This window comes from Mustela nigripes, chromosome 3 (assembly GCF_022355385.1).
Source record: "Mustela nigripes isolate SB6536 chromosome 3, MUSNIG.SB6536, whole genome shotgun sequence".
Taxonomy (NCBI): domain Eukaryota; kingdom Metazoa; phylum Chordata; class Mammalia; order Carnivora; family Mustelidae; genus Mustela; species Mustela nigripes.
The window spans coordinates 49,147,542-49,165,095 of NC_081559.1; the positions used below are offsets into that span (position 1 = coordinate 49,147,542).

At 38.2% G+C, this 17,554-nt stretch overlaps 1 protein-coding gene across 1 annotated transcript in view; it reads right to left on the reverse strand.

Moving 5' to 3' along the window:
- Window positions 1–17,554, reverse strand: part of NEB (nebulin) — a 207,481-nt gene that overhangs the window by 127,881 nt on the left and 62,046 nt on the right. Inside the window, exons 41-52 of the mRNA XM_059393958.1 lie at window positions 17,129–17,233; window positions 16,865–16,972; window positions 15,931–16,242; window positions 14,359–14,565; window positions 12,855–12,959; window positions 11,790–11,897; window positions 9,875–10,186; window positions 9,524–9,730; window positions 8,943–9,047; window positions 7,856–7,963; window positions 2,357–2,668; window positions 1,964–2,167 (exon numbers count right to left, since the gene is read on the reverse strand). Of these exons, the coding sequence (XP_059249941.1) occupies window positions 1,964–2,167; window positions 2,357–2,668; window positions 7,856–7,963; window positions 8,943–9,047; window positions 9,524–9,730; window positions 9,875–10,186; window positions 11,790–11,897; window positions 12,855–12,959; window positions 14,359–14,565; window positions 15,931–16,242; window positions 16,865–16,972; window positions 17,129–17,233 (2,193 nt within the window). The remainder of the gene's footprint in view (window positions 1–1,963; window positions 2,168–2,356; window positions 2,669–7,855; window positions 7,964–8,942; window positions 9,048–9,523; window positions 9,731–9,874; window positions 10,187–11,789; window positions 11,898–12,854; window positions 12,960–14,358; window positions 14,566–15,930; window positions 16,243–16,864; window positions 16,973–17,128; window positions 17,234–17,554) is intronic.

Genomic DNA, 17,554 nt, shown 5'->3' on the forward strand with positions numbered 1-17,554 from the left:
ATGTTTAGCAGCGTCCCTGACTTTTATCCACTAGATGCCAGTAGCATGCCAGCCTCAAGTTGTGACAACTGAAAAGATCTCTAGGTGTTGCTAAATGTCCCTGGTTGAGAACCACTAAGTTGGACCATTTCTTCAATGGTGTCATTTTCACCACAACCCTGCCCCACCCTCCCTGAAAAACAAGAAATGCTAGTATTTGTTTATCCTGAGATACATGTATTGGTTTATTATTCAAAGGAGAGGGGTGCTTGGGTGGCTCAGTCGTTAAGCGTCTGCCTTCAGCTCAGGTCAGGATCCCAGGGTCCTGGGACTGAACCCTGCCTCGGGTCCCTGCCCAATGGAAAGCCTGCTTCTCCCTCTCCCATTCCCCCTACTTGTGTTCCCTCTCTTGCTGTCTCTCTCTCTCTCTCTCTCCTTTTTTTTTTTTTTAAGGATTTTATTTATTTATTTGACAGAGATCACAAGCAGGCAGAGAGGCAGGCAGTGGAGAGGGGGAGGAGGGGAAGCAGGCTTCCGGCAGAGCAGAGAGCTCAATGCAGGGCTCGATCCCAGGACCCTGAGATCATGACCTGAGCTGAAGGCAGCGGCTTAACCCACTGAGCCACCCAGGAGCCCCTAAATAAATAAAATCTTTAAAAAATTAATAAATTTTTTTTAAAAAAAGGAGAAACAGAGGGCTCAAGAATCCACATGGCCCTTTTCCAAGGCCTTAAGGTATCTATACCTCCACATTGCTACAAACAGGGCATACTGCTGAAGAGGTCTGTTCCGAGGCATTTTTAATGTTGATAAATTTCATGATTGAAGGTTTCTCTCTTGCCCACTTTATTAGTTCAGAGCTCTGTACACGGCTCTGTTTCATGGAGAAAAGGGGGAGCTATTTTGCATAAATTTGTTGCTTTATTAGTCAGCCTATTGGATTCAAATTACCATCATAAAAAAAAGAAGAAAAGAAAACCTGAATATTTATAATAAAACTGACAGGTCAGCATTTATTATAAATTTTGGATACAAAAATTGCAAGAAGCCCATGAAAGGTTGGTTGGGAAGAGAGGAGCTACAATTTCTCAAATACTTACCATAAGCTGGTTATGAGGTTTATAATAAAACTAATATATATGATAGGTGTAAAATATATAGCAGAAGTAATCAGATCCTTCTAAGACCCAGACAATTATTACTATGCATCAATTTAAACTTTCTTACCTGTTCCAAAATCTCAGTGCACATCATTCAACTTTCTGTAATTTTCAGGGTTATGTTTCTCACTGAACAATGATGAGTACTCTTTCCCTTTGCATAGAATTACTCTACACTGCTATCTTTTATTTATTTAATTCAAAAAATATTTAGAGTTACATGCCACACACTGGTATCAGTGAGAGGGAAGTAAGTTGAAGATGGGATATATTCACACACATACACACACATGTATATATGTATGATATTACCTACGTGTCTTGACTTGGCGAAGCTAAATGTATTATAAAAGTTTGGCAGAAAATACACTCTTTATAACACTTCCATTTGCCTGTGCAAAGTACTCAAAATACCGCCCGTTCATAAACTTTACCCCAACAACAACAACGCAAAGTCTGGGTCTTTAACACATTCAAGTTTCAAAGAAAAAAAAGTATGTTTGATAGCGCTCTCATTTACAGGATGGTTAGTTGGTTGGCTGGATGAATGGATGAATGGATGGATGGATGGATGGATGGATAAATAAATAAATAAATAAGAAAATTTTAGATGACAAAAATTGGTACTAACACATTTTACGTGATTCAGTATAGGGTAGTTGATAATTCAAATGAAGCAACCAACATTATGCATCATGCTGTGTTGTGCTATGCTGTAGGATATGAAGCTATGCTAGCCTACTAATTATTAAGCAAATGCTATTGAGCACCTACCAGTTATCAGGCACTATAACTTTTCTATTTATTTCTAAAGAGTTACTCACATCACTCCTATTTTTGGCATTTGTCTTTGCCAGAACTATGTCCATGGCATCGGGAATGCTGGTGAATTTGTTTCTGTCTGGGGGCTGACGGTATTTCTTCTCACTGATGATTTCTGAAGCCCGTTTGTTCTTTTCTGCCTCCAAAGAACCCAGGGGACTCCATCCTATGCCTCTTAGCCACTCAAGGTCAGACTTATACAGATTCTGTGAAAATACAAAGCACTCCATCAAAAGCCCATCCTCATTTGGACCCTCGACTCAAGTGATTCTACACATTACAAACAGATGCATTTTAGATATTCAATAACAACTCCTCTTTTTACCTTGTCTCTCTGTGACCAAATGGCTACTCAAATAGTAATATATAAGCCATTCAATTAAATAGAAACTGACCTCACTCTGCAGTTGATAAACTTTTTTAGCTTGAATAACATCATTCTGGTCAGGCAGACATGTCCACTGGTGCAGGTAGTTCTTATAGTCTACGTCACTGACTAATTGCTGACATTTCTTGGCCAGCACCACTCCTAACATGTCTACTGGGCTGCTGAACTTGGTCTTCCACTTCTCGAAGTCCTTTTTGTATTCTCTTTCACTCTGCATTTTGGCTACATTCATGGACAGCACAAGCTTTGGATCATCTTGCAGACTCCGGAATCCAATATGGTGGCCAAGTTGTTTGCGGTAGCCTTGTTTGTATTTAAACTGAAATCAAAAGAATCAGTTCTTTTATTAACATAAACAAAGATCATGTGAAGCTCAACAATCTGAGCTTAATTAAAAGCTCCATATGCATTGTTGGCATGTCTGTTTTCCAAAACTGAAAAGAGAAAAGTGATGTCCCTGTTAATTTAGTAAGAAATGTAAGAACTTACATAAACGCTTCCAGAAAAAAATGTAATGTAGTTGATTCTCAGGGAAGATTATGCTAAATTCTAACTAGAGACAAAAATATATGCCAGGAGGTGCTAGACATTGGGTATGCAGACCTTAGGGTAACATTTGCACAAAACTCTTTTGATAGCCTTATGGGAGTGATCTGAAAATATGGGTTGCATGGCCAAGAAATAAGAAAGATTCAGGACTTGAGCAACAAGAGTTATGGTATAGATTAACTTATTAAGCAGTAGGAATTTTAGTGGTTTGCTATGTGGTTATATATTATAATCTTGTCCTGTTCAGGATCCATACCTTCATGCACATGTAGCTACAAAAAGCTAAATACATTAGATTAGAAAGAGAATTCCTCAAGATCTCAACATATTGCCAAGACAAGTCAAATGAACTACATAAATTTAAGAAAAGTGAAATCCACTATTTAGATTTAACTGGGAAAAAACTGCATTAATACTGGATGACTATTGTAATAGTAACAATAATAACAATAGTAATAATAGCATTTACTTGATGTTAGGTGCCTGGGCTACTCCTTCATGGAGTTAGGTCCTACTCTCACTTCATACCCGGAGTCACAATTATATATATTATAAATACTCAGGAGTTTAGGTTGACTATAAGTTCAGTATGGGCAAGCTGACAAAGCTGCTTATAAAACTAATGTTAAAGATTCTGCAGGGACACAGATAAAAACAAGTCAGAAACTCATTTACTCTGGCCTAACCTCCTGTGACAGGGAAGCACCACTAAATTTGGGCACAATATTTTGAGAAGGATACTGAAAAAAATAGAACAAATCACAAGTAGAGTGACGAGCTTTTCAAGAGTCATGAATAATCAGAATACTGAAAGACTTATAAAACTAAAACCAAGGAGAATAACTAAAAACGTGTAAAATGAAGAGGTATCAGGTGGAATAAGAAATAAGCTACTTTGTGATATTCTAGAACAGACTTAGAGTTGATCAACAACATAATCAAATTCAAAATAGGGAACTATATAATGACAACTAAAGATGATCCAACAAGGAAATGACCTGCTCTAAAGGGGCACATAAAATTTTTTTATGTGCAAAATTCTTTCATGTGTAAATGTTCACAGACCAGATGACCACCTGTTGAAGGTGGAGAGAAGGACATTGAGTGGGAGACTGCATTAAAAAGCTTTTGTGTTGGGGCACCTGGGTGGCTCAGTGGGTTAAAGCCTCTGCCTTTGGGCTTGTGTCATGATCCCAGGGTTCACGTCGGGCTCTCTGCTCGGCAGGGAGCCTGCTTCCCCCTCTCTCTCTGCCTGCCTCTCTGCCTACTTGTGATCTCTGCCTGTCAAGTAAATAGATAGAATCTTTGAAAAAAAAAATTACAAAAAAAAAGCTTTTGTGTTGTCTAACTAAATTCTATGATTCTAATTTATTAAATTAAGTACTCATAAAAATCTCTAATTTCCTTAATTTTTAAAAAGATTTTATTTAATTGATTTGACAGAGATCACAGGGAAGCAGGCTCCCCACTGAGCAGAAAGCCCGATGAGGGGCTCGATCCCAGGACCCTGGGATCATGACTTGAGTGAGCTGAAGGCAGAGGCTTTAACCCACTGGGCCACATAGGCACCCCTCTAATTTCCTTAAATTTTATAGAATATAAAAACTATTTGAGGAGCACCTAGGTGGCTCAGTTGGTTAAGTGTCCAGCTCTTGATTTTGGCTCAGGTTATGATCTCAAGGTTGTGAGGTTGAGCCCTGTGTCAGCTCTGCATTCAGCAGGGAGTCTGTTGGAGATTCTCTTTCTCTTCCTCACCCTCTTCCCCTCCCCCAATTCATCCTCTCTCTCTAAGATAAATAAATAAATTTTTTTAAAAAGTTTGAAACTAAGAGGAGATATAATTTCTACAGTGGTGAGAAAGTTCACATAAAGTTAATTTTAGGGTAAGACTTCAAACAGTTCTAACTAATGGTTCACACAAAAAGAAATCAGCTACTATCAAAAGTATAGTTAGGAAATCACTGATGCTATTTCTTCAGTTTCTAAATAATCTAAATAATCTAAATAATCTTCACCTCATGTAGAAGACATAACATTAAATGCTCCTGCGGGAACATTCAAGCATCATTATTGCTGTAGGTTCTTTGGCATGTTGATTCATTCTAATAAGGAACTGACCAGCAAGACAGTGAGTGAGTAATAATAAATTATCTAATTGATTTTCCCACATTTCTAGAGTGCCACAAATGAACTGATTTAAAGAAGATTTCCCCGGGACGCCTGGGTGGCTCAATGGGTTAAAGCCTCTGCCTTCAGCTCAGGTCATGATCCCAGGGTCCTGGAATCGATCCCTGCATTGGGCTCTCTGCTCCGCAGGGAGTCTGCTTCCTCCTCTCTCTCTGCCTGCCTCTCTGCCTACTTGTGATCTCTATCTGTCAAATAAATAAAGAAAATCTTTTTAAAAATAAATAAATAAATAAAAATAAAGAAGACCTTCCCTTCTATTCTTAGAATTCATTGCCAGATGCTGTCTTTACACAATTTTTCTCCAACCCAAGTCCTTGTCTTGTTTTAAAAAATTTTAAGATAAAAATTCCACCAGCATTTTTCAAAGAGCTAAAACAAACAATCCTAAAATTTGTATGGAACCAGAAGAAACCCAAAATTGCTAATGTTGAAAAAGAAAAACAAAACTGGGGTCATCATGTTGCGTGACTTTAAGCTTTACTACAAAGCTATGATCACCAAGACAGCATGGTACTGGTACAAAAACAGATGCACAGACCAGTGGAACAGAGTACGGAGTCCAGATAAGGACTCTCAACTCTATGATCAAATAATTTTTGACAAAGCAGGAAAAAATATACAGTGGAAAAAAGACAATCTCTTCATAAATGGTGCTGGGAAAATTGGACAGCTATGTATAGAAGAATGAAACAACCATTCTCTCACACCATACACAAAGATAAACTCGAAATGGATAAAAGACCTCAACGTGAGGCAGGAATCCATCAGAATCCTAGAGGAGAACACAGGCAGTAACCTCTTTGACATTAGCCACAGCAACTTTGAACATAGGCAGTAATCTCTTTGACATCAGCCACAGCAACTCTGGAGACAAGATATGTCTCCAAAGGCAAAGGAAACAAAAGTGAAAATGAACTTTTGGGACTTCATCAAGATCTAAAGCTTCTGCACAGCAAAGGAAACAGTCAACAAAACAAAGAGGCAACCCACGGAATGCGAGAAGATATTGACAAATGACAGTATAGACAAAGGGCTGATACCCAAGATCTGTAAAGAACTCCTCAAACTCAATACACACAAAACAGATAATCACATCAAAAAAATGGGCAGAAGACATGAACAGACACTTCTCCAAAGAAGACATACAAATGGCTATCAGACACATAAAAAAATGTTCATCATCATTAGCCATCAGGGAGATTCAAATCAAAACCACATTGAGATATCACCTTACACCAGTTAGAATGGCCAAAATCAAAAAGAGAGTTAACAAGTGTTGGAGAGGATGTAGAGAAAGGGGAACACTTTTACACTGTGGGCGGGAATGCAAGTTGGTGCAGCCACTTGAGAAAACAGTGTGGAGATTCCTTAAGAAATTAAAAATAGAGCTTCCCTATGACCCTGCAATTGCACTACTGGGTATTTACCCCAAAGATACAGATATAGTAAAAAGAAGGGCCACCTGTACCCCAATGCTCATAGCAGCAATGGTCACAGTCACCAAACTGGAAAGAACCAAGATGCCCTTCAACAGATGAATGGATAAAGAAGATGTGGTCCATAAATACAATGGAGTATTATGCCTCCATCAGAAAAGATGAATACCCAACTTTTCTATCAACATGGACAGGACTGGAGGAGATTATGCCAAGTGAAATAAGTCAAACAGAGAGAGTCAATCATCATGTGGTTTCACTTACTTGTGGAACATAAGGAATAACATGGAGGACATGGGGAAATGGAGAAGAGAAGTGAGTTGAGGGAATTTGATGGGGGAGGTGAACCATGAGAGACTGTGGACTCTGAAAAACAAACTAAGGGTTTTGGAGGGAAGGTGGGTGGGGAGTTGGGTGAGCCTGGTGGTGGGTATTATGGAGGGCAAGTATTACATGGAACACTGGGTGTGGGGTATAAACAATGAATTCTGCAACACTGAAAAGAAATTAAAAAAATAAAAGAAGAAAAGTATATTAAAAAATTTTAAGAGATAGTACTTCCTCTGAAATTCCAAAGTCCTCTGAAATTTTTTAGGTTAATTCTTAGATTTAACAAAATGACGTGTTGATCTATATACAGAATATCAAAGTCAAATATTTGCAAAAATTTAACTAATCAATAAAAATTGTACCTAGTTTATTCACCAAATTTATTATCCTTTCCAATCATAACTAGAAGTTGTCTTGTGAACAAATATCCCTATTTTATGAACTTTGGGACCAGATAGATATCCAACAAAAAGTTAAGCTCTCTGAAACTTAAACCCAAATTCCTGAAACTTCCTAAATTTTTTATGCCCCAAGGTAATTTATTATCATTATGTAGATATAAGAATGGGTTAAATAAAAAGAAGTGGCATCTAACTTTTAAATATGTGCATATAAAAATTTATCAACATCAGGACATTGAGGTTGATTTATTTTCTGGCACTTTGAATTTGTCTAAAATAGATAAATACAAAACAAATTATTTTCAGGCAAGCAAGGGAAAACTGAAATCTCTGGTTTCTTTGTAAAGTCTAGAAACATTGCATCTTAGTATAATGGATCTCACAGGTCCTCTGACTCAACTTGTGTTCAGGAAGCTCTTATTTTGATACTGAATCAGTAAGAAAGAAAGCAAATTTTCAGTAAATGAAGAGGGGAGGTAAGAGAAGATGAAGGGAATGGCATTACATTTTGAAAGGCAAGGCCTGTCTGTAAAAGTAGTCACCAGCATGAAGGTACCTGATTCAGATAAAATGCATCATAAAAGCCAAACAAGCCAAACTTACATCACTAGCAATGTCTGTTGAAGCTTTGGCCAACTGTACAGAAATTGCATCAGGTGGGAGATCATAGCCTTTCTTCAGAGCTTCTTCCCATCCGAGTTTATAGAGTTTCTGGAAATGAAACATATAACTTAGCATTATTCAGTAAATATTAGAACCCCAGTGGATTACTGAACCAAAATTTACCCAGAGAGCAGGCAGGAGATTCTATCATCTACCTTATCTCTAAAGATACAGATAAAACCAAACCAAGCTGTTTTAGGGGAGAACTGACTTAGTATTACAGGATCTTGCTTCAGTTTTCTGGCTCTGAGAATAGGCTCAGTTACAAGAGACACAGTACAGTTTTAGAATAGCTTTTCTGTTCAGACACTGTTTGGGCATATCAAGTATATCAGGTGCTTTCTCCCTGCTGTTAAGTGCAGTCTAGACTCACTGTTTTAGTCACAGATGTTAAAATAACTGGTAACCAAAAAAAGTCAGGAAACAAAATTTTGATAATCCAAGTGATAAAAGTAATAGATACTGATGTACCTTTTATGAGGTATAATAAATGAATTAATCTTTATGAATGAAATTTATTAAAATTTTTCATGTGTGTCAAAACTGAATATTAACAAAAACAGTTGAAAGTCATCCAGAACTTACTATGTGCTAAGTACTGTGTTGAGAGCCTTACATGGAAATTTCTCATTTGGTCCTCATCAATAAGCACTATTATGGTCCCAATTTTAGGGATGAGGAAACTAAGGCTTAGACCCGATGTTATATAACTCACAAATGGCAAAGCCAAAAACCCATACCAGATCTGTCTGATGCAATTTTTTCTTTCAACAATTATCTATCGATTTCCTTCTCTGTGCCAAGTACAATGAGTACTGAGATAAAGAAAACCAGCACAGTGCCTGTCTCCACAGAGCACAAGAGTCACAGCTAAAGCTCTTGCTTTTAATCACCATATTCTGCAGCATCTCTAACTTGCCAGTTTAAGTCATTCATTTTTATTACTTTGGAATTTTCATCAATTATTTACCATTACATCATTTAAAAAGTTTAATTACTTTCAAGCCAAATTCTGATATAGCTTTACCTGACTGTACAGAGTTTGATTCTGCTTGGCTTGTAAAATATCTGGTGTGTCTGGCATCACATGAATCTTGGTTTTATCTTTGTTCCAGTCAACGGTATATAAGTACTAGGAAGTTGGGAGAAAAAAGACATTTGTTATTTGAAGGACAAACAGAAAAGAAAAAGGTGTAACAGAGCATTTGAATTCACTCAATTTGAATTAGATTAAATTTAGTAACTGAAGTGGTATATGGCTCAGAAAAGACACCAAAAACAAACTCAGATTTTAAAAAAAGTAATATTTTTGGATATTTCCTATCTTCTAGAATTATTTGAAAGTTTTTAGTATATAATAATTTTTAAAAACAAGAGATTTTTAAGAAATAAAATAAAAAGATTTCCAACTCAATTTAGAATGTCAGGGGAAATAAAAGTAAGAAGTAGGCAGAAGAAAATGATGTAGGGACATGCTCTGGAACAGTCTGTCAGACCCCAGAAACAGAGGACCCAAACTAGATTTCCCAAACATGAACCAGGGGTTACTAGCCCTGCCTTGCTGGGAGCTGTAGGGAAGGACAGTTGTATAGAAAGATGGCTGTCTACCTTGTTCATGGTTTGTGCATTCTGTTTGGCAAGAACCATATCCATGGAGTCATTCAGCTTCTTAAACTGGAAGTTGCTAGGATGCTGGCGGTATTTCTGATCACTGGCATATTCAGTTGCTTTCTTGGCCTTTTCCACTTCTAGGGAACCAGCTGGACTCCAGCCAAGCCCTTTGTACCACTCATTGTAGTCCTGCTTGTATTCATTCTATAAAAAGAAGAGACAAATTCTAATTAACTTTTCAATTACTTTACTTTTATCAATTCGGACACAAAAGTATAGCATCAAAGACTGTGATCTCCATTCCCATGCTAGGAATCCAAACATCACCCAGAAAGAACAGAGACTTACATCACTCTGTATGCGATTCATATTCCTGCTCAGCTCAATGCTCATGGCATCTGGAAGGAGGATGTACTTGTGAATCAAATGCTTATAGTTGGCGTTGGTGATGTTGGCTTGGGCATCCTTGGCAGCCGTGACACTGAGCATGTCAGCAGGGGTGTGGTAGCTGGTCTTCGTATTCTCGTAGTTTTTCTTGTACTCCCGATCAGACTGCATCTTAGCCACTTGCATGGAATGGACTAATTTGGGATCATCCTCAAGGCTACGGAAACCAACCATCTTCCCCTTCTCCTTTTCATAATTGTATTTGTATTTATACTGTGAAAAAATTAGTTTGTTAGAGCAATTGCCTTGACTAGAAACATTCTAGTATTAACAGTCTATGTTTCATAAAAAGTGACACTTGTGTGAAGTGTGTAAGCCTGATGATTCACAGACCTGTACCCCTGGGGCAAGTAATACATTATACATTAATAAAAATAATTAATAAAAAAACTAAGGACATAAGAATGAAAAAAAAAGTGATACTTGTGTAGAATCCTAGTTTATAAAACATGCTGATTACTGCCCTCCCTGCCCCGTTTTACAGATGAGTAACCCAGAGAGGTGAGTGACATGCTAAGGTCACTAAGGACTAGAACCAAGAACGTAATGATGATATACCACACTGACTGGCACACATACTCTGTTGTTGTACACTATTGTTAGGATCAGAGATCTTTAGCAGTTGATAACAGTATAGCAAGTGAGAGAAAAAGGCAGAATGTTCTAAGCAGTTTACTGCTGCCCTAAGAAATCATCCAATCAGGATTTTACTGCAAAAAATAGGCTTAGTGTATGACATACACAGTATCATTATAGAGTAGCTTTATAGTTGTGGAGCTCCTTTTCCTTTAAGACTTTCTATACTGGTATAATGGGGAAGAAATTTTACTATTTATCACTCAACTTATTTCTAGAAAGGGAGGATCCTGATAGATGGAAAACTTATTCTGCCTATCTGCTGTGAGTCTGAGTGTGCAAGTTAGCGGGGAGGAGACTCGGGGAGCCGAATTACTCCAGAATAGAGGGAAAAGAATTTTGAGATTTCAGGGCAATGCAGTGGTGGCATAGGGATGGACAGGTAGGAAAGATGAACAGGCACAGACTATGAGAGAGAAAATGTCACTGCGGGGGAGAGGGGCGGGGGCTAAGGAAAAACTACTCTGAGAAGTGTTCCCCCCATTACCCTCAAACCACACGGGAGTACTGTGAGAAGATTTCTTGCAGAAACAACCAATGAAAGAACCAAGTTTCATATAGGTGTTATGTTATGGGAGTGGTGAGCTGGCACACCAGCTCTCTGGAAGGAAAAAGCCCTGATCTGTCATGTTTGTCAGTCTCTGTGGTATAAATACTCCCGCCATGGCTGGTGTCAAGCTACCAAGAATTTAACAACTGGCCTGCAAAACTCCTGATTATTTAATAATCAGCCGTCATGAGTCCAAAAGATCAGCATCTCTAGCACACCATTTAATGAGAGCTCCTGCTAGGAAGAGACTTCCTAAGAGGCAGGAAGTAAGAACAACCCAAATCTTTCACCAAGAAAGCTTGGTGAAGGGCTTTGGATTTCTACAGGCCATAGCGCTGGGGATGGAGTTCAAAGAAAATTCACCTAGATCTCATGAGCCAGGGAGAGCACACAGATATGTAGTCATAATGTGGTTAGCATTCTCTTTGTTTTTGTTTTTGTTTTCAGAAATACCAGAGAAAACAAAAGACCAAACCTAAAAAGCATTCACAGAATACAAGGAGGCCATTGTGAGCAGGTACACTTCCCCCCTGTATCTTTTCCACTGAGTGTTTTCAAAATTCAGCCCTCACTATTTTGGTAAATTAGGAAAAAAATCCCAGTCAGGTGAGTGTTTTCCTTCAGACTTACATCACTTGCAATATCTCTTGAGGCTTTGGCAGCTTTGATAGGAATTGCATCAGTTCTGAGATCATAGCCTTTCTTTCTAGATTCTTCCAAAGAAAGTTTGTAGAGTTTCTGTAAAGAGAGGCAAGGGAATGATGTTCTTCTAAATAGGAAAGCCTGGGTTTATTTGAAGAGCGTAAACTAGCACTGTGGTATCGTTTTTATTTTTGAGAATGCTTCATTGGTGGTTTGATGGATAAATGTTTTTATAAATAACAAAATTGTGTTTGAAAAAAGTCACACCCAAACATATCTTCAGGAAACCACTGGAAAAAGTAAAACTTAATGGTTTCCATTAGGTTATAAAATATGTTTAAAAATGTGAAAGCTCAGTAGATTCGCACTGATACAGTATATCAATTAAAAGTCAAGAGAAGACTACAAAACAACCATATTCTTACATCAAAAGTAAACTTCACTATTTTGCAATCGACACTTTTATTTATGTAACTGTGTGGATTCTACAATCCAAAAATAAGTCATCAACCACAAATCCCTGTATAATTCAGGAAAAACAGAAAACACTGGTAGGATTAGAGATTTCCTAGCAACCATGGTTAGGTTGAGAAATAAAGTGAAATAAAACGCATTTTCTGTGTTGAACATGCCTTGTTATGGAGCTTGCTCCAAATTCTTCAAAATGTTCTTCTTCCCTTCCCACTTAACTTTTTCTCAAGAACCCTTCTTTAGGACCATCTCAAAGCCTTGGTAGAGAGACTCCAGGAACCAGGTCCTGGGATTCTCACTTCCTTTTTCTCTTTTGGGGCCCCCAAGCCCTTCTCTTCCTGCCAAGTCTCTTAGAGAATGAGTACCCGCTCCTAAACAAAATCCAGCTGCCCTTCAAATTCCTAATTGCAGGGCCCAAGTCCCATCCACAGGCCAGCTCCAACTCTTAGCAAAGCAAGATTAGAAAGAGAAAGATGCTCATTTGCGTATTCCTACTCTTATTTTCAAAACATTCATTCTTATAATTGAGAGATATTGATTAGTTTATACTGGTTAAAATAAACCACGGGGAATTATACTTACATCACTCATATTAATTGCATTTGCCTTCGCCAAGACAATCTGGGGGATATCGGGCATAATGTGGACTTTGGTCTTATCAGCCTCCCATGCTTGTTTGTAGAGGTGCTGGAAAGTTTTTAAAAAGAAAAAGTGAAAGTTAGTATTTAAAAATCTTAAAAGGTGTTCATTTTGTGTGTGTGTATATACTTATATATATTTAACTGCACATGAATACCAATATTTTACTATTTTTTTATTTTATTATTTTTATTAGCTAGATCTTATTTTTTTAATTTAAATGGAAAAGGTGCTAATTCAAACAAGACAGCAGAGAGGATGTAAGATAGAAAGTAAGATGATGCCAAGATGAGAACCATAGGAAGAGCAAATGTACACTGAGAGATGTCTTGGCGATCATCAGTTGAATCCTCTTATTGCAGAGTTGAGAAAATCATAGCCCAGAGAAGTAATGCACCTTGCCTAAAGACACACAGCAGGTCTGGGCCATCATTTCCACAACTCTGCAAGAAGAGGCTGATGATTCTTATCTTGGTATCATTATTCTGAAATGATTAATAAATCATTGCATTGAAAAAGAAATAAAAGGTTTGACATCTAAAAAATAAATGTGAGCTTATGATAGTTTAAATACTAAAATCTTAAAAGGGATACTGAGATCTGTGCCTTGTCTTTTAGACAAGTCCCTGTCCAAGAGATCAGTCATCTTGACAAATCAGTTTTCTCTCTCAGAAGACTCCAAGGGATTTACTCAGACACTCAGCATAAAACAGCTCTCTCTAGTACAAGTAGGACCATCATGTTCTTTAACTGCTTAATGTTAAAGTCCAAATAACGTTTTTCTTTCTTTCTTTTGTTAATCAGCAGCATTTCAAATTATGATCCATACAATATAACCAATGTTGCTGCAATTATTTTATTATTTGTAACTTAAAAACCAAAGTTCAAGGTGGATATGCTTTTTGGTCTTGATATCTAACATGGCTAATAAATTTCAAAATACAGTAAGGCTTTTCTAAAGGCTGGAAATATTAATGCAAGGAACTACTTGCAGAGAACAACTGCTCTTGTGATTTGCCCAGAGAAGGTCCTGCTTTGGAATGCCGCTATAGCCACAGGATCGAGAAGTCTCCCTTGATTCCATAAAAGCAGCTAAGAAACTGGAGTGGATCCCAACACCCAGCTGTTGGGCAAATAATCTGCTGATTCAGTGTTGTGGACTTCTACTCAACCTTACCTTAGACAAACAAGACTTCTTTCAAAAATATGCACGAAAAGAAATGACTCCTATTTTCTTATGTCTGTTGGACACAGTGGTTCATTGAACAATTCGGGCGCCACTAATTAGGACTAGATTCATTTTTTTTAATCCACAAGTCCCTTTTTCAAAGCCGAATGAACATTAATTGTGATGCCCTAAAACTATTATCAAAACCTGCAGGTCAAATATAAGAAGGCCTGGCATTTTCCTGTTGCACAAGAAATATTACAATATTGAAAGACTCACTTCATTCATAATTTTTGCATTATTCTGGGCCAAAACCATGTTCATTGAGTCCATCAAAGTGGAATACTTCAAAGTGTCTGGGTGTTGGCGGTACTTCTTTTCACTGATAATCTCCATGGCTTTCTTGTTTTTCTCAGCCTCCAGTGAGCCTAGAGGGAGCCATCCAATGCCCTTCATGAAGTCAACGTAGTCAGCTTTGTACTGATTCTGCAAAAGAGGAAATGTTCAGGGATCAGAAGAAACCAAAGCTACCAAGAACCAGGAGTGGGTATTCTATATTTCCTAAGTTCCACTTGGGTTTTCAACCAATAGTATATCGAACTCCAACCATTTTTGTCCCTAAACATTATCTTTTTTTTTTTTTTTTACATTTCTTTGCATGAGAAATTAAAACTAAGCAGTAATATCTTTGTGATTTGTTTTCCTAAATGTCTTCGTAAGGAAAAAATGCTAGGAAATACCAACTAGATTAGCTATCATGTGACTGCGATCTCGAGAAAGGTGACTATGCTTTTTTTTAAATTCTGACAATCTGTTTTTTTAACTTGTGCTTTTGGCCTGTATACATTGTTTTAATTTAAGTTCAATTAACCAACATATAGTACATCATTAGTGTTTTGTTTTTTTTTTACATCATGGGTTTTTAATGTAGTGTTCAATGATTCATTAGTTACATGTGATCTGATGAGCACTGAGTATCGGTCTAAATTTTTAGAAAAATTCCCCAAGTTTCCTTACTTGACAGATGACTCACCAGGACTCCGATTCTCTATTTCATCATAAGCTTTGATCACCCACCATTGTTACAATTCCCTTGGGTGTGCCAGAAACCTCACTGGTATTCTGTGCAAATTTTGCTTTTTTCCCCTTAATACTGATATTTTCCTCTACAACTCTTCCTCGGTGCTTTAATGTGGGCACTATGTACCTGCTTAGGAATTAAGAGCTCAGCTCTTACATTCCTAAAGAAAAACACGGGCTTGGCATGGCCTGCCTTTGGCTTGTAATTAAAATTCTTTTTCCCCAGCTGCCAAATAAATGGCCTCTACAGCTGAATTCTTGCTACTAATCTGTGCCTTCCTCACATTTGTTCCAAGAACTTCCACCTCCTCAATGTTTCATCAGCAAGTAATACAAGCAATTGCTTGTACTGAGGTTGGAAAAAGTGGAATAAACACTGGTTAGGAGTGAGGGGCAGGAGCCAGCAAGTAGTCGGACTTCCTGACTTTCATCTTACTTGTTTACCAGGAGCTGTTTCTGCTTCTGACTCTCTTTGCTCAACATGTTTCCTTCAACATGTTCTCTGAAACAAATTTTCATTTGCCCTAGCTGAATCCAGCATCCCCCAATCCTCACAGCAATAATGGTAGAAAATAAGACTTTGGTGTCTAGAATGTCTCATCCCCTTTTGTTAAAAGAAACAAACTCTACTTAAGGTAAAAAATAAACAACTTGCTGGGAAATTACACAGGAATTTCTTTCAGGAGTTTAAAAAGGTCTTCATTTAGGGTCATTCCTAATTTGCTTATTAACTATAGTCAGTGTTCTGCAAATGATGTGTCTGTCACATACATCGCTTTGAATCTGCATCATATTTTTGGCCAATTCAAAGCCCATGGCGTCGGGAAGCATGTTGTAGGAATGGATCACATTTCTGTAGTTGGCGTTGGTGGCCACTTCCTGAGACTTCTTGGCTGCCACCACGCTCAGCATGTCCACCGGGGTGTGGAAGGAAGTCTTCGATTTCTCATATCCCTTTTTGTATTCCCGGTCTGACTGCATCTTGGCCACTTGCATGAAATGCACCAACTTGGGGTCGTCCTCTAGGCTCCGGAAACCAATGTGTTTTCCTTTGGCTTGCTCGTAGGCTTGCTTGTATTTGTACTGTGGATGGGAAAAGAGGCCCGGTGAGGAAGGCAGTGAAGGAAAGAGAGCAAAATATAACTCATTAGATTCTATTAACTTGGTCAAAGGTGTATGGTTTTAGAGCTCACAGGGATGGAGCAAAATTTTTTTACTTCAAATTTCTTGCCAGACTTGAGTCCATGGAAAGAAAATGATCTCAGAGCTAATCTAAGAGATCCGTGAATAAGTTGCCTTAGGGTGCTTTAGAAAGCAGCTTTTCTCACTCAGCAGTCTCCTCAGAATGGGCTACAGGTACAATTTCTCATGGTGCATCTTTAATTTAGGAAAGAGCCTAATAGGTGATCTCTTGGGTAAAATGAGTAGACTGTATCCAATATTTGCTCAGAACTGCCTATAAATGATTTGAATACTCTAAAAAACAACTTATTTTAACAAAACCAAGTACTTTTTACATCAAATAGTGAACAAATGATTAGAGGGCCCTTGGACTGGGTGAAGACAAATGTCTTATGTGTTCCATGGACGATGGTCCCACCGACACTGGGTAGGGTTGACTGCAGCTCTTGAATACACACACACGAATTTGGCTCATTTGCTTCTTATTTGCTCAGCCTAAAAAAGGCCCAGTGGAAGCACTTACATCACTGGCAATGTCTCTACAGGCTTTGGCAGCCTTTATTGGGATGGCATCAGGCCTCAGGTCATATCCTTTCTTCTTTTCTTCTTCCCAGCCAGCTTTGTACAGTTTCTAAATAGAATGAAATAGAATAGCACCAGCAACTTGTTATTTGAGTTAGAATGGGAACCCTGATTTTGCATGGTTGGTATATAAAGGAGACATTCCTGAAGTATTAGTTCCCTCCAGCCTCCTCTCCCACTTTATTGTTGCTGTTAATCTACTTACATCACTCATGGTGATTTGGTTCATTCTGGAAAGTAAAATATCTGGAGTATCGGGCATGACGTGAATGGTGGTCTTGTCTTTGTTCCATTTTTCAGTGTAGAGCCTCTGCAACAAGGAGGACAGGCACATGAGTGTACAGCGGGACAAGTCTGTAACAGCGCTGTCGACAGAAGGAGACTCACGTCTCCACGACAGAAGCGATGAACTCTGAATACAGGTAAATGGATGACATAGCAAGAAGATGGGCTGATGAGACTGAACACACAATGAGGGGGAAAAAACCATCAAACTAGGGAGCCCTCTTCCACAAAGACAACAAATGCCACCTTGCCCCAACCTCACGCTACATGGAGTTTTGCGGTTCTGTCGCACCCTCAGCGTGGTGTAGACAGACAGCCTGCATCGGTGTGTGTGGGATCTCTCTAG